Below are 21,201 nucleotides of genomic sequence, written 5' to 3' on the forward strand. Positions count from 1 at the left end.
ATATGTAACCATGTGCCCCTGGCACCTTGTTCCCTTTCTAGGACGTAAACACTGTTACCACCTTGTGTACACACACACAATTACAGCAGCGGTCAGTGCTCTGCCTCTGTCTTCTCTATGGTTAAAATTAACCATGTGTCTGGAGTCATGTAGACCAGGATGGAAGCCGGAAGCCGGAAGCCGGAAGCCTCTTCTACTGCTGAGTCCTTTCTGCCTGAGAAGCTTTTATGTGAACCTGAGTATATAACATTGTTAAAGAAATCAATCATTTACTAATGACAAACCATGAAGTAATTTACTTTAAACTAATTCTTTGGTATATCCATGATTTTACCATTTATTAAAGACAAAAGCAAAGTATATTTGCATAAGTATATTTATTATTTGCATAAGTATATTTGTATATTTTGACTGAATATTTCAAGCTGTGGGCCGCCCAGCACCAATATTTTGATTTTATAGTTGCCAGTACTGAAAGCGCCACTTTGCATAAATATAAAGTACAAAATGGAAGCAGTACATTTAGGGGCATTTTGTAAATTGTTGGGAATTCTATTTTAATTCAAAGCTCAAATTCATTCAGTGATTTTTTTTTAAATGTATTTTTTCCTCATACAATTCATCCCAATCACTACATCCCGACTACAGTTTCCCCTTCCTCCACTCCTCCCAGTTTCTCTCTCCTCTTCCATTTCCCAAATTTAAAAAAAAAAAAAAACAGGGCCTCCCAGGAATATTAACTGAACACAATATAAAATAATACTAGGCACAAACCCTCATATCAAGGCTGGACAAGGCAACCCAGCAGGAGGAAAAGAGTCCCAAGCCCCTTGATGTTCTCATGGCCCTCTTGATTTCCAGCCACCTGGATATTTGCCCCTGTAATGCATTTTGTGTTTCTGGAAGCTGTCTCAGTTCCTAACTTCCTTTTTCTTTCATCTCCTCTTGGCTGCGTATTTTCAAATGACCCATTTAAGCTCACGAAATTTCTTCAGTTTGCTCTATTTGGCTACTGATGGTTTCATGTTCTTTTTTAGATTACATACTTATTGATTGATTGATTGTATGTGTAGGTATGCATATGCCATGATGCATACAAGGAGTCAGAAGATAACTCGTGGAAGTCTGTTCTCCTCTCCTACCGTGTGGATTCTAGAGATGAAAGTCAGGTCATTGGGTTTGGTGACAGTGGCTCGTGATCTATCAAAGTGCCTTTGGTTCTATATCTAACCTTTTAATGGACTACTGTTATTCTCCTGGATAAAAAGTCATGAAAATCAGGGAAGAAAATATCAGGGTCATAAAATGAGGGGAAATGACTGTGACAGGTGAGAAGCTGATGATACAGACAGCCATACTCTCTGGAGACAGCTAGAGCTCACAAACTGCCTCTCGATTCTCTGGGTTGCCTCCTACCATGACACGGGCAGCTCGCTTTCAGGGCAGCCACCTGTCCACTTGAAATGGTGGCACAGTGGTGGGCTGGTGCGTCACGGTTACAGAGCTCCAGGTTTCCACGGTGGAAGAAACTGCCACTGTCTAAAACCGGGCACTCGTGTAACGTCCTGGGGTCTCTCTTTGGATGTGAACTTTTGAAGTTCCCTAATTCTGTAGAGCCCAGTGCAATTCAATAAAGTTAGTTCCCATTTGTTTTTCTGCTTAATCTGTTCATGTGGTGTGGCCACTGGAACAAATCAGAGCTCCAGCTTCCAGATTCACTTAGTCATGTGTCAGACTGGGAGTTTCATTTCCTGGAGGCTCCCCCCACCAAATGCTGGAACATTTCAAAAACATTGTGAAAATTTGTCACCAAAATATGACGATCTGGGTGGGGACATTCAGGTGCAGCTGTTGCTTCTTTTGAATATTACGTAAACATCATGAATTTTTTTTTTTTTTTTGAGGTAAGGTTTCTCTGTGTAGCTTTGGAGCCTGTCCTGGAACTCGGTCTGTAGACCAGGCTGGCCTCGAACTCAGAGATCCGCCTGCCTCTGACTCCCAAGTGCTGGGATTAAAGGCGTGCGCCACCCAGCAACATCATGAATTTTAAGGGTATGAGTTGAAACTTCACCGTTTGGAACCTGTCAGGATAGGAGCAAAACACGCAAATTGTCACAGTGCAAACTGCATGACAAGCGACAGACGGGAAGCTCCCGTTTTAGGACAAACATTTCTAAATTTCTTAAGTTTTCCTTTTCTTCTATAGTACAGCCTTGTCTACTGTATGTGAATTGACCTTTCTGATGGTATACCAAAGTATTAATACTTTTCCCCCAGTAGGAAAATCATGTGGGTGAACTCACTGGGTAAGGCATTTGTTCTGCTGGACATCCTGAGTTGGTAGGTTTGGGTGAGCTGCATGGGTCCCACGTTAAATGTCCTATACAGCTGTCATTGAAAGATTTGAAAGTGACTGACACTGGCTGACTGGTGAGCTAGATTCCCAGCCCCCACTCTCCTGCCAGGCAACTTGGGTCAGTGCAAAGGGGTGGACTGGGGGGAGAGGTGTACATCCTCTTTGGCTCCATCAGGCACCAAAAATGATGGAGTGGTATTTAACTTCTCTGACCTTGTTCCAGCTATAAAAATTGGAGCTGCTGTGACAATTGATATAACTTCCATAAATCTACCTTTCCCATGACCTCCAGCTCTGCTGAGATTTCCTGAGACAGGACCCAGTTCTCTAAGTTGAAGTCCATTTGAGGAGGTAGATAAAACGATTTCTGGATCAGCCAAGTTATGGGCGTGCTGGTACAGGCTTTTGATGATCTGTCTAGCTTGTATGACCCTGACAGTATTTAGAATGACCATGGTGGTAATCCATACCAGGATTGGCAGAGGGAGCTAGCTATGTCTGAGAAAGGTCTAGCTGTCCCCAGAGTTATACAAAGAGAGAGCCATGAACTGCTATAGGGCCAAGGAAAGGTTCTTACCGCAAAACCCTCGTTGCCTCTAGCAAAACTAAGTATTTATGTGAATTTAAGGCAACCTTGAAAACTAGTTTAATTTTTTGGTGAGATTGTAGTATTGTTATAACATTTCTCCCTTTCTTTTCCTCCCTCCAAACCTTCCCATATATCCCTTCGTATGCTCTTCAAGTTCATGGCCTCTTTTTCTCATGAGTTGTTATTGAATGCATAAACATATATGCATACACATATAAATTACTAAACATAGCTGCTTAGTCCTTATCCTTTACTTGGATGTTTGTTTTCAGGGCTGACCATTTGTTACTGGATAGCCAATTGGCATGTTCTTCCTAGGGAAGACCATTTCTCCCCTCCCAGCATCCCTCAGTTGCCTATAGCTGTGTAGGGATGAGGCCTCATGGGTGGGCTATTCCTGGTCCACACTGGCATGTCCATTGGTGTCATCCTTGTCCAGCTCTTATTTGGGCCGTTGTCTTGGCAATGCTTTCTGGGTGCTGCTTCTGCTAGTCCCAGGAGACACAATCTCAAAGCAAACTCCCTGACCTGCTGACTCTTAAATCCTTGCACTCTGTCTTCTGCAATGCTCCCTGAGCCTTAAGTCTGGGATTGTTTTGTACTTGTGTCCACTGGGATTGGGCTCCACAACTCTGTATTTTGATTGGTTGTGGATTTCTGTGCTGGTCTCCATTTGTTGCAAAGTTTCCTTGATGCGGGGTGGAAACTACACTTATCTGTTGGTATAAGGAGAAATGTTTTGATTGGTGTTAGGGAATTTGCTTGTTTAGTAAACTCTTACAGTCTCCTCCAAATCCACTTCACTAGCACTGAATATTTAGCTGGCTTTCCAGGAACAGGCATGGTTTCCCTTTTGTTGAGCAGGTCTTAAGTCCAATTAGAGAGCGGCTGGGTACTTCCAAGGTGTATGCACCACTTCTGCACCCTGGAGGGTTATTGTGTCATGCTGGTCACTGATGTGGTTCATAGGCATCACAGCTGGGTAGGATTGTTGATTTCCTCCCTCCTTTCGATGCCTGCACAGTGCCTTCTGGTACAGTCAAAACTAGTCCTCAGGGAGGAGGCATTCCAGCTAGTTCCAGCTCAGGGGTCTCTACAGCGTGACTGAAGTGCATATTATCTTCAGCAATAGAGACTTACCTTCTACCTCTAGGGGACAAGCAAAGGTAACAGCAATAGGCTGTATATAGTGAAACCACCTGCTGTTAATTGATGTTAATGTTTTTAAATCCAGGAATAGATTTTTTAAAATGAAATTGGACACCCCAGAATTCAGTACAATTATGTTTTGGATAAAAATGTCTTCTTGGTTAACTGTACTCTTGAGTTGAATTAAGTGTTCCGTATTTCTCCAGGAAGTTTTAAATTGAAGGCTATTTTGTCCTATTAGGATAGTTGACCCCTTCTTGCTTCCTGGTCTCATTTGATTGAGGTACTTTTGTACATCCTTTTACTCTAAGGCAGTGCCTATCATTAAAACTAGGATGTGTGTCTCTTGTAGTTAGCAGATTAATTTTTTTTTTCTGGATCCATTCAGTCAGTCTGTGTCTTTTGATTAGAAAGTGGAGGCCATTGATATTTAAAGTTATAGAACTGTGTATGTTAATTGTGGTTATGTTACTGATTTTTCGGTGTTGTTTGCTCTAAATGGTATTTTTATGGCTTCACTGTTTCTCTGCTATGCTCTCATTCCTCTCCTCAGCCTAAAATGCTTCCTGTATTTTCTCTAGTTTGGTTTTGTTGGATATTATTCTTTTAGTCTATTTATGTTGTGGAAAGTTTTTCTTTCAGTAATGACAGATAGTTTTGCTGGGTATATTTTTAGGTTGGCTGCCAATGTATTTGAGGACTTAAAATTCACTGCCCCAGGCTCTTCTGGCTTTCAAAGTTTCCATTAAGAAATCAGCTGTTTTTATAGTGTATTTTCATTTACATTTGACTTGTGTTTTTTTTTTTTTCTTACCACTCTTTGAGTCCTGAGTTCTGCTTCGTTTTACTTATAAGGCTTTGATGTTTCTAGTTGAGCTTCTGGATCTTTCAATTTCATCTTCATTTCAGCTCAGCTCTTCTTCAGTGTTTTTATATGCCGTTGGAATCCTACTCTCAAGTGTTGGGTTGTCTTTGTCATTTCTATCAGTCTTATTTTTGTTTTTCATTGGTTTTGTATTTTAAGAATAGCCTGTTTCCTTGAACATCACTCAGACATTTATTCTCCATTTCACTGATCTGTTTCTCTGGCTTTTACTTGAACTCCATAATTTTTGATGACGTTTATGATTAGATTGTTCTTTCACATTCTGTGTTCTGGAATTAATCTCAGCAATTCTCATTGGCATTCATTTCCACAGGACTGGTAGGTTTTAGAGACATAATGCAGGCATGATCTTTCATATAGCAGGGGTTTTTGTGATGAGATTTGGGAACACCAACTTCTTTTATTAGTTCTGAGTTTGTTATGGACAGAGCAGCTTAGGAAGAAGAGAAGATGCTGGTGGGTATGGTCTAGAGGTTAGAAATGCCTTGGGTGAAATGAAGTCAAGTGTACAGAGGCTACTGGACTGGTGTATAGAATTTGCCTCTGTTCTAAGTCTGGTCTGACTGAGTCCTTTGGTTTGAGGGTTAGGCAGGGAGGATCCTGTCCCAAACATAGAGCTCCTTTGTGGTGTAGGCAGGGAAGGCCTGACTAGGCAGGTTCACTGGTTGTGAAACCCAGGCTAGATCTGGCTGGTTGAGGATAAGGTGTGGCTAGTGAGGTCAGGAGAACACATTTGGTTAGACCCTGGAAGAGGATGTGCGAAGTCTGGGTACCAAGTGGGGTGGTTGGAAGTGTGCTGAAGGGACCTGTGGGGCAGTTGGCAGTTGCAGGTTTGAAAATTATTATATTTATTGGTAAAGTTACTTCTTTCCAACTTATTTTGAAATGGTTATCTCCTATACCTTTTGTCTAGTTTTTACCTGATAAGGATTTTCTGAGCAAATGTTAGTCATGCTAACTTCTCCATTACTGAGGGGATGGGAATATGGTTTAGCTCTTCTACAGCTCAACTTGGTTGGGAGGTCTCCATTTTCTCTGGAAGTCCTGCTTTAGTTGCTTTAGGTAGGACACAGCTTTGCTTTGATGTAGGCAGGGTGAGACAAAGCTGTTGTCATGTTCTCTGAAACTTCCTACACTTTTAGTTAATTCCTTTCCCTCTCCACTCCTCCATGCAGTCACAGGCATGTTGGAGCACAGCTTCTGCATTACAACACCGGCCAATTTCCCTTTAGGGAATCACTCTACGCCAAGGGCAAACACTGTGTCAGTGACGGCTTGGGAAGGGCTGTGAAAAGGGGCAAGCTTCAACTTCATCTGGAATTCTCTTGTGGGTCTGCTGTGCCTCAGATGGCCACCTGCCTTCCTCTTGCACCCTGCCCTTCTCCTGCAGGTGTTGATCAAGTCTCTATACTGACCAAGCTTGCTGGTCCTTGTCTGAGCCTGTTTTCTGGGGAACTGACCTTGTGAAAATTGCTCTAGATGTCTATCGCTGATTTATTTTAAAATTTCAATAAATTAAAAACATTGAAAGCCCTAGGACATATTTTAGTAAATATTCGTGTAAAATATTGTACATTTTAGTAAATATTCTTGAAAACTGTTTCTGTAGGCTGGAAAGATGGCTTAGTCAAGAGCGCACTGTTTTTGCAGAGGACTCAAGTTCAGTTCCCAGCACCACTGTTTGTGTAAAGTCAAACACCGTCTTCCCTGATACACACAGTCCTCTGTGGAATGAGCAGCCCTTCTCTCTGTTCTGAGTGTTATGGCAATCCTTGTTTATCTTGACTCCTAGAATGGCCTCAATAAGAGAGACGAATGATTTCTAGCTATAATGTCATCTGACACGGAAGTGGAGGCAATCTTTTAAATCTCCCAGCTTTCTCTCTGTAAGGTCTACAAGATTTGTTAGATTTCCAGTATCTTAAAGGCAGCTATTCCATGTATTCTGTTCAGTTTTAAAGTGATCATGCTGGGAGGATAAATCTGGTGGTTACCGCTCAATCCTGGCACAGGGAACCGGCTTCCCCACACTTCCTTGGACATCTGTGGTCCGAGCACTGATGCCTCTTTTTATCTTTTCGTGTTATTCTCATCACTTTTCTGCATCAGTGAGCTCTGGCTGCCTTAACAAGGTAACAAACGTGCTTATTTCAACAGATATGTTCTTATTTCGTGATGGACAAGTATCAGACGGTTCCTGTTCTTTTGAATCGTGCTTCTGCACTATAAAAACGACCGAAGAACGGTGCATTTTAGTGTGTGGTGTTTTCCAGCCTTCATTCCAGTCTTCTCATACCGAGTTGGCAGTTACGCCTCTACTGCCCAACAGTCTTCTGAACCATTAGTCATACTGGGTCCTAATGTAAACGGTGATGTGAAAAGACTCCAAGTGATTCCCTTTATCCCAGCGGCTTCACGACCAGCATTTAAAATGTCCTGCAGGTGCACTGAAGAATTACATTCCGTAATTGAGTGCAGAAAGTTTACTAATATATACTTTCAAATTTTGTACCTGATCTGCAGACATTTCTGCTGTGCCTTTAACTCCTGAAATGGATATTTCATTACATCGAACACAGATCTCACTCCAGACTGTACCTATGGGTCCTATGGAACCTCTGATTTAAGGTGACTAGAGAAGGAGCAGCCTCTGCTCTCCCTGGAGCGGCACACTTTCACTTGCTACTCAGAGCTCTCGGGGACGGATGTTGCTCTATCTGCACTATAAACAGCAGTCGTTACTGATAGAGTAAATAGGCATGCCAGAGGAGGAAGACATAGCTGTTAAAGTCTCCACCTAAAGATCCAGAAGCAACGTGGAAAGCACTGGAGAAGGTGGAGTCATGATGAACACAGACGGAGGGGATTCCTCGGGGAACACTGAAGAAGGTGGAGTTATGATGAACACAGACGGAGGGGATTCCTGGGGAGCACTGGAGAAGGTGGAGTTATGATGAACACAGACGGAGGGGATTCCTCGGGGAACACTGGAGAAGGTGGAGTCATGATGAACACAGACGGAGGGGATTCCTCGGGGAACACTGGAGAAGGTGGAGTTATGATGAACACAGACGGAGGGGATTCCTGGGGAACACTGGAGAAGGTGGAGTTATGATGAACACAGACGGAGGGGATTCCTCGGGGAACACTGGAGAAGGTGGAGTTATGAACACAGACGGAGGGGATTTCTCGGGGAGCACTGGAGAAGGTGGAGTTATGATGAACACAGACGGAGGGGATTCCTCGGGGAGCACTGGAGAAGGTGGAGTTATGATGAACACAGACGGAGGGGATTCCTCGGGGAGCACTGGAGAAGGTGGAGTTATGATGAACACAGACGGAGGGGATTCCTCGGGGAGCACTGGAGAAGGTGGAGTCATGATGAACACAGACGGAGGGGATTCCTCGGGGAGCACTGGAGAAGGTGGAGTCATGATGAACACAGACGGAGGGGATTCCTCGGGGAACACTGGAGTGTGTGGCGTCAGCGTGCACCAACTCCAATTGATTCCCCTAACCCTAACCTACTGTAGCATCTTCCATAGGGCTCTCCTTGTTTCCAATGTACGCTTTCATGTGTAACAAGAACAAGCCGAGTTATTTCTGAAATGGTTTATTAATCAGTATACAGTCTATGAAGTATAGAATTTATTAAAAATGAATGATTCTGACAGGTTGCACTGTTAGGGGTGCGATGGAGGAGGACACATCCGGCTCCTTTTACATCTATCCCAACCAACGGCTCCACTACGGTTCTTCTGTGTTATTTTTGTCCAAGCTGTGACAGCTAAAATGAAAGAAAAAAATTTATACATATAATTTTCCAGTTTTGAATCACAAAAACTTATTACATAGTTCTAGAACATTAATTTTTTTTTTCAGACAGGGTTTTTCTACTAGTTCTTGTAGGCCAGGCTGGCCTTGAACTCATAGAGATCCGTCTGGCTCTGCCTCCCAAGTGCTGGGATTAAAGGCATGCACCACCACTGCCTGGTTTAGAACATTAATTTCAACAAACAACATAATTTAACATATGCTTTTCAAAAGTAACACTGTTATGGCACAGAAATGTAAACATCACAAGAAAACCCTGGGCATAAGTAATGGATATTAAACTCAGTAGGAAACTATAAAGAGAAATGCGCTAACAATGTGTCATATACTTCTATATTCCTAAAGGGTCATTAAAGGCAGACGACAAACCCACTTCACAAACTGAGTTGGTGGCGCACCAATAATCTCAGCACTAGCTGCGTCTAGTGCATCAGTGACTGCTGGGTTAAGTCAGAGAACTCGTCTCAAAAGCACAAGGTAGAGAGTTAATGAGGAAGACACTGATGCTGGCCTCTGGCCTCACAGGGACACAAACACCCAAGTAACCTTTCCATTAAATTACAGCTGTATGCCTGCATCCACACAAACAAGATTAAATGTGGTCCATTTTATTGGGCGTTCACCATGAATGGAGCGCAGAAGGACTCCAGGGGCCAGCATTGAAGGCTCAGGAGCTAGCTGAAGACTTCTGAAACACTCTCTGCTTGAGCTGCACTTGAGCACTGGCTACCATTATCAACTATCATACAAACTGTGTGTGCTGCGCTTCCCTGGGACTAGCGAACAGTAGCTCTGCTTACACCAGCATCACTAGGCAACAGGAATTTTCTAGCACTGTTGTAATTCTGGGACCAGAGTCGTAAACAAGTACCAAAAGCAGAGGGGAGAGGAAAAGTGAGTTCAAGGCTAGCCTGGGCTACATAAGACCCTGTCTCAATAAACAATAAAACCAATGCAGTAATAGATAGAGCTAAGAGGAGAAAGAGAATTCAATAATTCTAATTAGCTTTTCTTTTTTTGAGACAAGATCATACTACACAGCTCAAAGTCATCTAGAAGTTGCCTCCTCCTGCTCTGAGGGGCTGGTGCAGAGGAATGAGCCACCACATCAGGCTCCTGGTTAGCAACCTGAACGTCTCTAATCGCACGATAGAGGACACCCCCACTGAAGGGGAAACAAACACAGATTCTGAGCAGCGCTACCCTGACCAGACCATAGGCTGGACCACAAAAGGAACTACACCCTATTTAAAACGGGGGAATGTTCTGTGACGGTAAGGGAACTGATAAACAACAGAACCACAAACTTTGGGCTACAGAATAAATCACAACATAAATTACAAAATATTTCAAACTAATAAAAGCACAGAGCAGGCAAATGTGTTGAATGAAGCTGACATAGGCCAGGCACTTAAGCCTTACAGTTTAAATACTGAGTTTAAATTAGAACTCAGGAAGGCTAGGAATAGAACACAACAAAGCAATCAAAGCAAACATTCTAAAGACCAATGAAACGAGAGAAGTAGCATGACAACAGCTGAGTCACTGAAAAGAAAACCACACTGAGTTTCCTTGGTTACCTAAACTGCAAATTCTCTTCAACTTTCTGCATGTTTGAAAAATTTCCAAGGTAAAAATGTGAAAATGACAAGCGCAAGGACGCTGTTGGATTTGATCAAAATGCATACATGCATGGAATTCTCAGAATCAAGTATTTTGTTACTTCCCGAGACTCACTCTGCTAGGCCACACCCACATTCCCAGGGTGCACCACTCTGCTCTGAACACCTCTCTTTGTCTAACCCCATGCTTCCCTGCTGTAAAACATCTGCCACGGAATCCCAGTCTTGCTTCACAAACTCGTTAGTCCTCAAGTTCCTCATCATCAAAGCTGTGGATCCCAGTTTGGCCTGAATTTGTCCCTAGAATCATAGGGAACTCCAAGAGGCTGAGAGCGACAGTAAGAAGCTGTATCTTCCTTTACCTGTACCCCAGATGCTGACATTTAGACATTTTTGATCAGGCCATGTGCATACCAATTTAAAAAAACCTAAGATGAATATAATTGCTGAGAACATTAGTGGGAACGATACGTGAAGAACGATAGGAAACAGACACAGCTACAGCTGCCGTTAACTTTCCAGGTGGACACAATTACATCAGCTGAGCACATCCTGCTGAAGAGTTCTGAGACCCAACTATGATATGCCTGGCAGCAGACATAGGGACAGAACATTAGAAATGCTGAATTCAACCTGGCCTACTTGGATATTTTAATTTTAAATAATTACACCTTTTCAAAAGAGTTGGGATTATTAACCCTTTAAAAATGTTACTTACCGGAGCCGTCTCTATATCCATGGTGAAACTCAGAGCTAGAGGAGGTTTTGTTTAAGCTGATTTAAATTCAGTTGCTGATTTAAATTCAGTTGAAGTGATATAGTTTTCAAAGGAGAGAGAGCCAACAGCAACTTGTGCTGGCTCTGAGAGCAAACTACAGAGGCACACTTTACCTGCTTTATGAACTGGGTCGCATTGAAAAGCTCACTGCAGCCATATAAAATATGCTTGCCTTGCTTTGCCTGTAAAAAGCAGACACAGAACTCAGATGTAACTGTGAAAAAGAGTTAGTGTAAGCCTGGTGGGCATTCTGGGGAGGGGGCTACTCTTAAAAGTTGTTTGTCAGGTGGTAGTGGTATATTTAAAGTGTGTGTGTTCGTATCCTAAACTGCCTAAACAGAAATGAGGTGGTGAAGTGGGCACAAAGATGCTTTTTTCTTCCTTCACAGTAGTAAATTATGGCATGCTGGTATTGTTATCTTTCAGAGGACCAACAACTCTCTATATAATCATAGATAAATACTGTTTCAAAGGTATGATCTGTGCTACCTGAAGAAAATAAGAGAATTTTTAGGTTGAAAGTAAGATGACGTGGGCTTGTATCTTCAGTCCTGTTGTGTAATACCGCATTTGTTAATGCATCCCATTCTACCTGAATTTTATTTCTGAAGTAGATAGAATATTAGGATATAAATACAAAATTCAGGCAACTATTTCATTTATTTACCTTTTCTTTTGAGACAGAATCTTGTTATTTAGCTCAAGCTGGCCTTGACCTCTCTACCCCTCTGCCTTAGCCTGCTGAGAGCCGGCTACACATCTGATGAGGGTCAGTTCTTTATGCCCATACTTTTTAAGTACATTATCATCAAACTGAGTAAAGATTCCTTTTTACAGTATGCAAAATTTCTATCAAACTAATTTGGTAATCCATCAAGAAACAAGATGGGAGAAAAATGTAGAGCTCAATAAAATCAAGAAAACAAGATGGTGGTTTTTTTAACACAAGAGAAAGTAATTTTTCTGTGACACACAAACCGAGTAGATGTTGGCTCAAAAGATGACTCAAGCAGGATATGGAGGACAGGCTGTAACCAGAGCACTTGAGAGGCTGGGCCAGGAAGACTGCCTCAAGTCCTAGTTCAGCTTGAGGGACAGGGTGAGATCCCATTAAAAAAAAAATTAACAAAAACCAACCAATCAATCAACAAACCAAAAGTCCAGTACTTGGGCCTTGAGAATGGACCAGTGGTTAAGAGCAAGCACTTGCTGTTCTTGCAGAGGACCTGGGTTTGGTTCCCAGTACCATTTGGCAGCCCACAACCGTCTGTCACTTCAGTCCCAGGGGCTCTGTTGCTTTGTTCTGGCCCCTGCAGGCACTGTACAAGTGTGGTACACACACACATACATGCAGGCAAAACACCCATACACATAAAAATAAATAAAAATTAAAAACAAACCCAGTCCTAGTTGGCCCATCTCCGGGAACAAATAAACAAGAGCAGTGGCTTAGTTACATTTAAAAGGGAGGAGGGATGGTAGCAAAGTACAAAAGGTCACATGACTGGGACTCTTGATGCTATACAGAATATTCTTGCAAGGGCAGACAATATGCCAAAGTACCATCCCAGGAGTACAGGACACACTTCATTCACCAAAAAATATTCTACACATGCTTAAGTAAGAAGAACCCTTACTCATGTAGAAGCCATTTACTTCTTTCTGACCATGTAAACAAAATCAGGCTCCATGAGAACTGAACAGTCACAAACCACTAATGTTTCCAGTTCCTAGCACACAACGCTGGCACATCAGTGTAGGCTGCCCTCGTCTACTTTGGATCCTAGCACAGAACTAGGTCCCCTCTGTCCAGGTCTGGACACAGGGCCGCAGCAGACCAGCTGAGAGGCCTGCTCTGCTCTGTCCTTCTCCCCAGCTCGGCGCACCGTGTTTGTAGCTCCTTTCTAACAGCTATGTAACAGAAAGACAGTAAGTAGCAAGACACTAATCACTTGTATTAGCTAATAAATCAGGTGTAATTTTAAAGAAATTTAGCTTACCAAACGTTCCAGTACAAACCTATTCTTAAGCCTGCACATATGTGTGCATGTAAAATAAAGCTCTTTTGAGTGCAAGACTGGGGGCCCCCCGATACTGATTCTTAAAAATACATTCGTGTGCATAATTGAAGCAATCAAGTGATACTTCCTGGGAGGTATGTGGTCCCATTATACCATAGTTTCTATTAATGCCTTAGGTAAAAGAATGACCAATCATACTCAACAAAAACTAAATAATTATAAAATGTCATTTTATTATATAACAATAGCTAATTCTCCAGCTTATAGATTTTTTGGTATTCAAATTAGGCTTCCTGCTTCATGTATTTTTAGTTTTCTGTCACTCGTGACTTGTAGGTAGGATTTCATTATTTCTAATTTGCTACCTGAAATGCTTTTTAGAAGTATGTTTCTGATTGATGTTAATACGATTGAAGTGTAAAGCACGTGTTAGTCAGGTAAATGAATCCTATAAATTATTTCAAGGGAGACAACACTCTCAAGGGAGCACCCAAATACTTAATATCCATATGATATATTATTTTCTAGTCCAGTATAATTTTAGTAGAAAAATGAATGTGACAGGAAAACAAACAAATCAGCAATTTTCTCTATACGTGGCATTTTAATTTTATGAGATGAGATTGTGCCATGTGGCCTTGACTAGTCCCGACCTCTTGGGCTCAAGTGATCCTCTTGTCTTGGCCTCCCAAGGAGCTGGGACTCCAGGCTTGTGCCATTGTGTCTTGCTCACACACAGAACTTTAAAAGACACCTCTTAGAAAGTAGTTATGCGGAGGTGAGGATAGGTGCTGGACAATGAGACTGACACCAAGTGATAGAATGAGATGACCCAACTGTACCTTTATGTAGTCAACAAGATTCTGATATTCAATATAGTTGCCTCCTCCTACCACAAAGACAATGGCCTAAAAATGCAAGTGGAAGGAACAGGTGAAGAAACAGTTAAAGCATTTTAATTCTCAAGCAGCAGGCCTTTAGTCTGGGACCTGTCCTAACACTGAGATAAGGGCTGTTTCCAAATCTAACTGCATCATCCAGTCAAGCAACAGAAACCGAGGGCAGATTGCTTTTGCTGAAGGCTAGCTCTGAATCTTTACTATTTGCTGTAGGCAGGACTGGAAAGCCCATGGTACAACTTCAGCATGGCACTCAAAACAAGAAGTGTCTGTATTCACATCTTCACAATGCTGAAATTCCGCATGTAAAATTCTCACTGCAATACAAAAGATTCCTTTCCTGCTATTCTGTCACTCTTAGAAAACCAGAGCAACAGAGTTGCTGAGGACTTGACGGCAGGATCCTGGATGTGCAGAGTTGGATTGACCTGAATTGCCAAGCACTGATCACAAACTATGCTCATGACAAACTCGTTCTGCCTCAGGACTACTGTTAATTATCTAAGAGCAGAGAAGGTTGTGCAAAACTTACCTCTTGGAATGGATTTTTGTTCCTAGGAACTGAGCTGCAATAAAGAGAAACTGCACTGAAAATTTCATCGTTGGCTTCTATTACAGGAAAGACGGGTATAGGAAAACATGTTCATGTGCACGTGTGAGCAGCATTAAGAAGGTATCCAGGTCCACCTTCTTGGTAAGCGGGGTTCTTCAGCTTTGTAGAGGAAGGAGCTAGAAGGTAGACATCTCAATGTCTAAAAGGGAATGGGATGACCTACTAGCAACTTTGACATGAATTCTAGAAGGCTGACCAACAGCATCTATGCCAAGGAAAGTAAGCTGGGACCAGGCGAAGCAATAAAGCAGGTCATGAGTTAAACAGCCTGTGGCATCTTCCTCAGGATGGAAGGGAAGATGGGAGGAGACATACTGCACTAGCCTCTTATTTACCACAGGTCATACATTGTGAAAACACTCCACTGGCATCCACGAACTCTTTACTAAACACATCTTTCCAGGCCTTCACATGTCAGAGCTACACGTGAGAATTAAACAAGCATGGACAGAGTGATAAGGAGAGTTTAACTGTTTAGCTAAGCACACCTCTGCCATCTTTCCTCACATCCACAGCCTAAACAGTCCATACACCACAGAAATGGCTAGATGGCCACCTGATCAAAATTCTCAATAGCTCCGCTGAGGTAGACAGGAGGTACACTTAAATAGCTCAGGACCACGAGTTACTAATAACCATGGTTTCGGATAGGATAGCTTAGGAAAAGGCCGCAAAAAGAAAGCTCTGAGCCTGTGTGCTTTAGCAATGCTAATATTTCTTCTGACTATCATATATATGATACACTTAGAATTGAACAGTCCTCAGCTTCTATGGCTCCTGCTTAGCCAACTGCCAGGAAGAGTTACTAGTCCAGACAGTTACACATCCGCTGTGAAGAAAAGATCGTTGGTTTTAGTGTATCCAATCTAACATTCTCATCATTCCTAAAGGGAAACCCTGTCCCACTGGCGCTCAGTCCCCATACCCTGTTCTATAATTTGCTGTCAAATTTCTCTCTTGCCAGTCATAGCTATTATTGGAAGGTCTTACGTAACAGCACTTCTGCTAAGTTCAGAAAAGAGAACACTTGAAATTACCTAATAATCTAGCAGCTAGATCATTGGTCCCGACAACCCACAGACGTGAATGCTTGGGAGAAGGACAAATACAAAGTGCTGAAGGTCTCAACGGCAGGCACAGGCAAGGAATTTGTTCCCAAAGTTTTACTGCTAGGGATATCCAGTTATTTCCTTCTCTGTCAGCTGTCTTTTAGGTTATTTTTCTTAACTACCATGAATTAGCCCTTGAAAAGTAACATAAGCACAGCCAATTACCATATCATGTCTTCCATAAAATGCAGACACTATACTGTGAGTTGTTTCATTGCCATAAAGTGCTTTTACAGAAGCTGCATTGATTTCACACAACAAACCACCACCTTAAACATCTGTTTCCAATACAGTTATTTTCTTTTCATTTAGTCCAGTAATCATATTCGTTTAAAAATACTTTCTCTAAATTCCCCATTTTGTTTATGATAACACCATTTCACAAATAGTAAACAGCTAACTTTATTTCTCTGTATATACACTAAGGGAAAACAGCAAGACACTAATCATAATTGCTTGTGATTAGCTCTGAAGGAGATTAAAATACACTGTTTTTAACTGGTCTCCCACAGTCAGAATGTTAGTAGAAAGCAGACTGTCTTTACGACGTTATTCCATTCTCAGAGGGAACGGACAACAAACACCACCCAAGAGAAAAGATTCTTACCTGTCATTGCTCCGCAGCATTTTGGGATCAAAATATCTATAATCATCAGTTTCCTATTAAAAACAAAAAATACATTGCCATGACGATGAGGTTTCTGTTTAGAAGGTCATGGTACAGCACAGAATTTGATCGTAACACACCTTCCAATTTCACAGATTGTAATGACTGTCTCTATGTGTTATGTGTTAAGAAGCTGTATTTTCAGTGCTTTACATGAAACCACACACTAATCTTTAGTCTATGGCAGTTCCTATTTTTAGCCTAGTTTTAGATGGCAAGTTGGGATGACAGGAGGCCATGTGACTTTGCTGTGGTCACATATTTAGTAATAAAGGTAGGAACTCTAGGATGTGAACCACCTGCACGTGCAGTTTTAATGCCCAGGGTCTTTGTTTCGGACTTGGTCATTCTGTGTCCAGAGCTTTACTGAGTATACAGATGCATATACGAGGCTCAGTCCTTTATGTGCAAATGTTGGAACCAGATCAACTTTAGAATTTAGAATAAAAAATTTAGATAATACTAGATATCAAGTGTATATGTGGCCAACATTTCCCCACCGAATGCATTAAGATTTCTACAGATAAATACATGAACTAAACGTTTCATGCTAACATTCATGTCCTCAGGTTAGTCCAGGTGAGGCCTGCCCAGACCGAGTCACCCACACTCTTCTAGCTGTTCAAGTTTTCCCGACTCTAGAAGTTGTTGAATTTTATGCTAAATTGGAAGCTTCTTGACAGTAAAGGAATTGTGAAGTACAGTCCGTTACTTCATGGTATAATTACTTCCTGATCTGTCTTTAAACTGAACAATTCAGCCCCGCCCCGATACCTGGTGAAGGACAAACACACACAGGCTGCCACTACTCAGTCCTGACCCTAGATCAGCACAGCACCCCAAGTGTGGTCGAACTCCTCACATGTCACTGGGGGAACCCCTCCTAGCTGGACTTTCTGACCTGGTGGTCAGTACTCAGATCAACACAGGAGAACACTTACCAAGTGTAAGTAACCAGCAAGTCATACTTGCTGCTAAGCTTGATGACCTGCACTTGATCCCCAGGTCCCACAAGTTGTCCTCGAACTACATGTATAATGTATGTGTGTGCACACACAAATGTAATCAGAATGGGAGGGCGTCTTATATAGCCTAGCCTGGCCTCCAACTGAGTAGCCATGGATGACCTCAAACTCCAAATTCCCCTGCTCCTACCTTCCAAGTACTGAATACAGGCATCTGTCACCATGCTAGGTTCACAAGTACTGAGTACAGGCACCTGTCGCTATGCTAGGTTCACATGGTCCTGGAGATCGGCCCAGAGCCTGCACATGCTAGGCAAGCAGTCTACCAGCTGAGCTACACGCCAGTCCGTGCTCCAGGATTTGAAAGCAGCTAAGGTGAGATGGATGCTCCAGTCATTCACTATCACCTGCCAGCTCTACCTTACTGTACGAACAAGAGAGGAACGGGAGTACAGACAGCTACCTTACGTAGCAGATGGATGATGAAATGCTTTCAAAACAGAAAAAGCATCTCTTCTAATTAAAAGATCCGCCTGTGATTATAAACTCAATAGTACTGATAAGTGAACTTGTACAGCTCAGAGAAACATCTGTGTAAGACTCATCGAATTTAGCCATCCATGTGTTTATTGTAAAGCATGTGGAAGGAACGGTTGTGACTAGGACCAGGATGAGGAGTAGGGCTGGATCAAGTCTACACTGCATGAAGCGGCCACCTGTCTCCTGCTCCGTTTCTTCTGTTGTTAGATGACCTGTAATGACCTCTCTAGTTCTGTGAAGGACACACGGTTCCTACTAACAGTATAATGGTAGAACTCTGGCCTCAGAAAACCCCCAAACTGCTATTTATCAGTGGTATAACCCCTAGCAAGTTAACTGACCTCATCTTTCATTTTCCTTATCTATAACACAAGTATAATAAAAACAGTACCTTTCTTAGTGGTTTAACTGAGGATTAAATGACTTCTAAGGTACGAATTCGCTGAGTGGTTCCTGGCACATCCCCACACATACATGTATCTGCTATCATAGTTAGTGGTCTGCACAGAACATCAGGATGGGTACAATTACAAATCACCTAAGAGGCCTTCATCCTATGCACTTGTCTCCTGGAGTTTTGCATTCATTTGTATTCTGACCTTTATTATGCTTGGGCCACCTTTCAGATGGACACTGAGCATAATGAGGTGTTTTCTAAGACAAATGGTCATAAACTCACGCCTCTTTTTGAGGGCCTCTTAGTCTAGGAGTCAAAGTCAGTTGCAATTGCACTGTATTATCACTACCATCTATACAGATTTGGTTTCTTTTTTCTTTTCTTTCTTTTTATTTTTGGTTTTTTGAGACATAGTTTCTCTGTAGCTTTGGAGATTGTCGGGAACTCACTCTATACCAGGCTGGCCTCAAACTCACAGCGATCTGCCTGCCTCTGACTCCTGAGTGCTGGGATTAAGGCTGTGTACCACATTTACAGATTCTTAAACACAAGAATCTTTTTAAGTTTATTGTGTATAATTTTCCTAACAGCAGCTGCACATTTTATGGTGTTTCAGTTTCCACATGAGTGAATTTAAAAATTGTTTTTGCTAGTTTCCATAACCATATTTTAACAATTACTAAAGGAGTCACACTGGTCTCAATATTCTGTTCTCATTTCTTCAGGTCTGAAGTCCTCCCCTCCCCGCCAAGTCTAGAGCAGCCTGACTGAAGTAAGCTCCGACGATGCCGCTCTGCGCGGACTCCTAGAAAACCACCTCGGTGCTAGCGTTCTGAGTCACCTCCGTGAGTGCCCAGCTGATAGATAGTTTGGAAAAATATTTGTCAAGCAAATGCTAACTATCTGTTGTTTATTCTGCCAACAATTGTTTTTGATTTACTTGTTGGGCCCAGAGGAATTTAGAGCCATCTGAAATACTCAGAAGTTTTACTATACATTTCTCACCTAATAGAATTTCCTTAAACTGCACTGTTTCTCCTTACATCATGTAAACAGAGACTGCTTGTTCATTTTCTGACTGCTCAGATCCGAATAATCACACAGAAACTATACTAATTACAACACTGTTTGGCCCATAACTCAGGCATATTTCTAGCTAGCTCTTACATCTTTTTTTTTCTTTTTTAAATATTTATTTATTTATTATGTATACAATATTCTTTCAGCATGTATGCCTGAAGGCCAGAAGAGGGCACCAGACCTCATTACAGATGGTTGTGAGCCACCATGTGGTTGCTGGGAATTGAACTCAGGACCTTTGAAAGAGCAGGCAATGCTCTTAACCACTGAGCCATCTCTCCAGCCCTAGCTCTTACATCTTAACCCATTTCTATTAATCCTTGTATCACCACGAGGCTGTGACCTACTGGTAAGGCTCTGGCATCTGCCTGACTCCGCCTTCTTTCTCCCTGCATTCAGTTTAGTTTTCCTGCCTACCTCTATTCTGCCCTGCCGTAGGCCAAAGCAGCTTCTTTATTAGCCAACGGTACAGAGGCTAATAAACATTATACCCACATCAACATTATACCACCTGATGGTCACTGGTTCTTTTTCACTCATAGAAATGTGTTCTTTAGGATGTATTAACATTAAAACATGTACGATTTAGTATATATTTAATTCAGAGGAGACCTAGTCAGAATGGTTGTAGTAGCCAAGAAAACCCAATTCTGTGTATCTGTGACAATGGCTGAAAGATGCCATTGGGAATGTGGACTCTTTCTCGCACATGCTCAGTAGTAATTAGGAGCACAACCGAGTCAATCTGGATTTATCACCTTTCAGTCAGTTGAACACATCCAAGAATTTACATAATTAATTGTTACTTACAGGGTTTGACTTCATCTCCATGAGATTGTCTAAAATTCGCGTAACGGGTAGATTCTGTGGAAAACATGAGTGTTTTGTTAGATGCTGGAATAACAACTTGATCACTCTAGTTTTTTGGAATAACTTGTTTTATGTATACTGGTGTTTTGCCAACATGGCTATTTGTCTGAGGGTGTTAGATCTCATGAAACAGGAGGTACAGACAGCTGTGAGATTCCATGTGGGTGCTGGGAATTGAACCCCGGGCCCTCCGGAAAAGCAGTCAGTGCTCTTAACTGCTGAGCCATCTCTCCAATCCCAATCACTCCATAGTTAAAACATGCTTACCTTTCCATTAAACACATCCTAAGTTTATGTACATAATTAAGATGTCACAGGTGTAAACAATCTAAATATCCAAAGTTCTCACTGAAAAATACAATTCTGTATAAGAGCCCTTCAGCCTCCTGACTGCCATATATGCTGTGGCCTGAACATGCCAATACTCAAACACATACATAATAGTAAGTAAGATACATGGGCTCCAGGGCAGGAAAACGTAAGCATTTTCTAAAGCTGAAGGCTGCCCGTACCCTTCTCCCTCCACACTGTAGGCTAAGAAAGGAGGACTCCCATGATAGTGGCCAGCCTGGGGTACCGGGGTGATCCCTGTCTAAGTAACCAAAGGGGAAATTTATTACACAGAGTCTCTTCACACAGAACTCTGCTCTGGTTTTCTCTCTGTTGCAGGGATAAACACTCTGGCCAAAAGCAAACCAGAAAAGAGGGTTTATGGGGCCTACACTTCCAGGTCACTAATTCAAGAGGAGAGCAGAACCCACGGAGAAGGCTGCTTGCTGGCTTGCTGATACGTTCACCCCTGGCTATCATACAGCCCAAGACGGAT

At 42.2% G+C, this 21,201-nt stretch overlaps 1 protein-coding gene across 2 annotated transcripts in view; it reads right to left on the bottom strand.

The window, feature by feature from the left end:
- Positions 1–8,577: 8,577 nt before the first annotated feature.
- The window catches only part of Scfd1 (sec1 family domain containing 1), a 62,154-nt gene continuing 49,530 nt past the window's right edge, over positions 8,578–21,201 (bottom strand). The window contains exons 20-25 of one of the 2 annotated variants that reach the window (XR_012907727.1): positions 20,316–20,369; positions 16,464–16,516; positions 14,667–14,863; positions 14,078–14,143; positions 11,328–11,396; positions 8,578–8,767 (exon numbers count right to left, since the gene is read on the bottom strand). Coding sequence is in view for 1 of the 2 variants with exons in the window: in XM_075948170.1 (XP_075804285.1) it covers positions 8,744–8,767; positions 11,328–11,396; positions 14,078–14,143; positions 14,667–14,700; positions 16,464–16,516; positions 20,316–20,369 (300 nt within the window). In the remaining variant the exon portion in view is untranslated. The remainder of the gene's footprint in view (positions 8,768–11,327; positions 11,397–14,077; positions 14,144–14,666; positions 14,864–16,463; positions 16,517–20,315; positions 20,370–21,201) is intronic. The other variant, XM_075948170.1, reaches the window with a different exon arrangement.

Source organism: Microtus pennsylvanicus, chromosome 14, assembly GCF_037038515.1.
Source record: "Microtus pennsylvanicus isolate mMicPen1 chromosome 14, mMicPen1.hap1, whole genome shotgun sequence".
In the NCBI taxonomy this organism is placed as follows: domain Eukaryota; kingdom Metazoa; phylum Chordata; class Mammalia; order Rodentia; family Cricetidae; genus Microtus; species Microtus pennsylvanicus.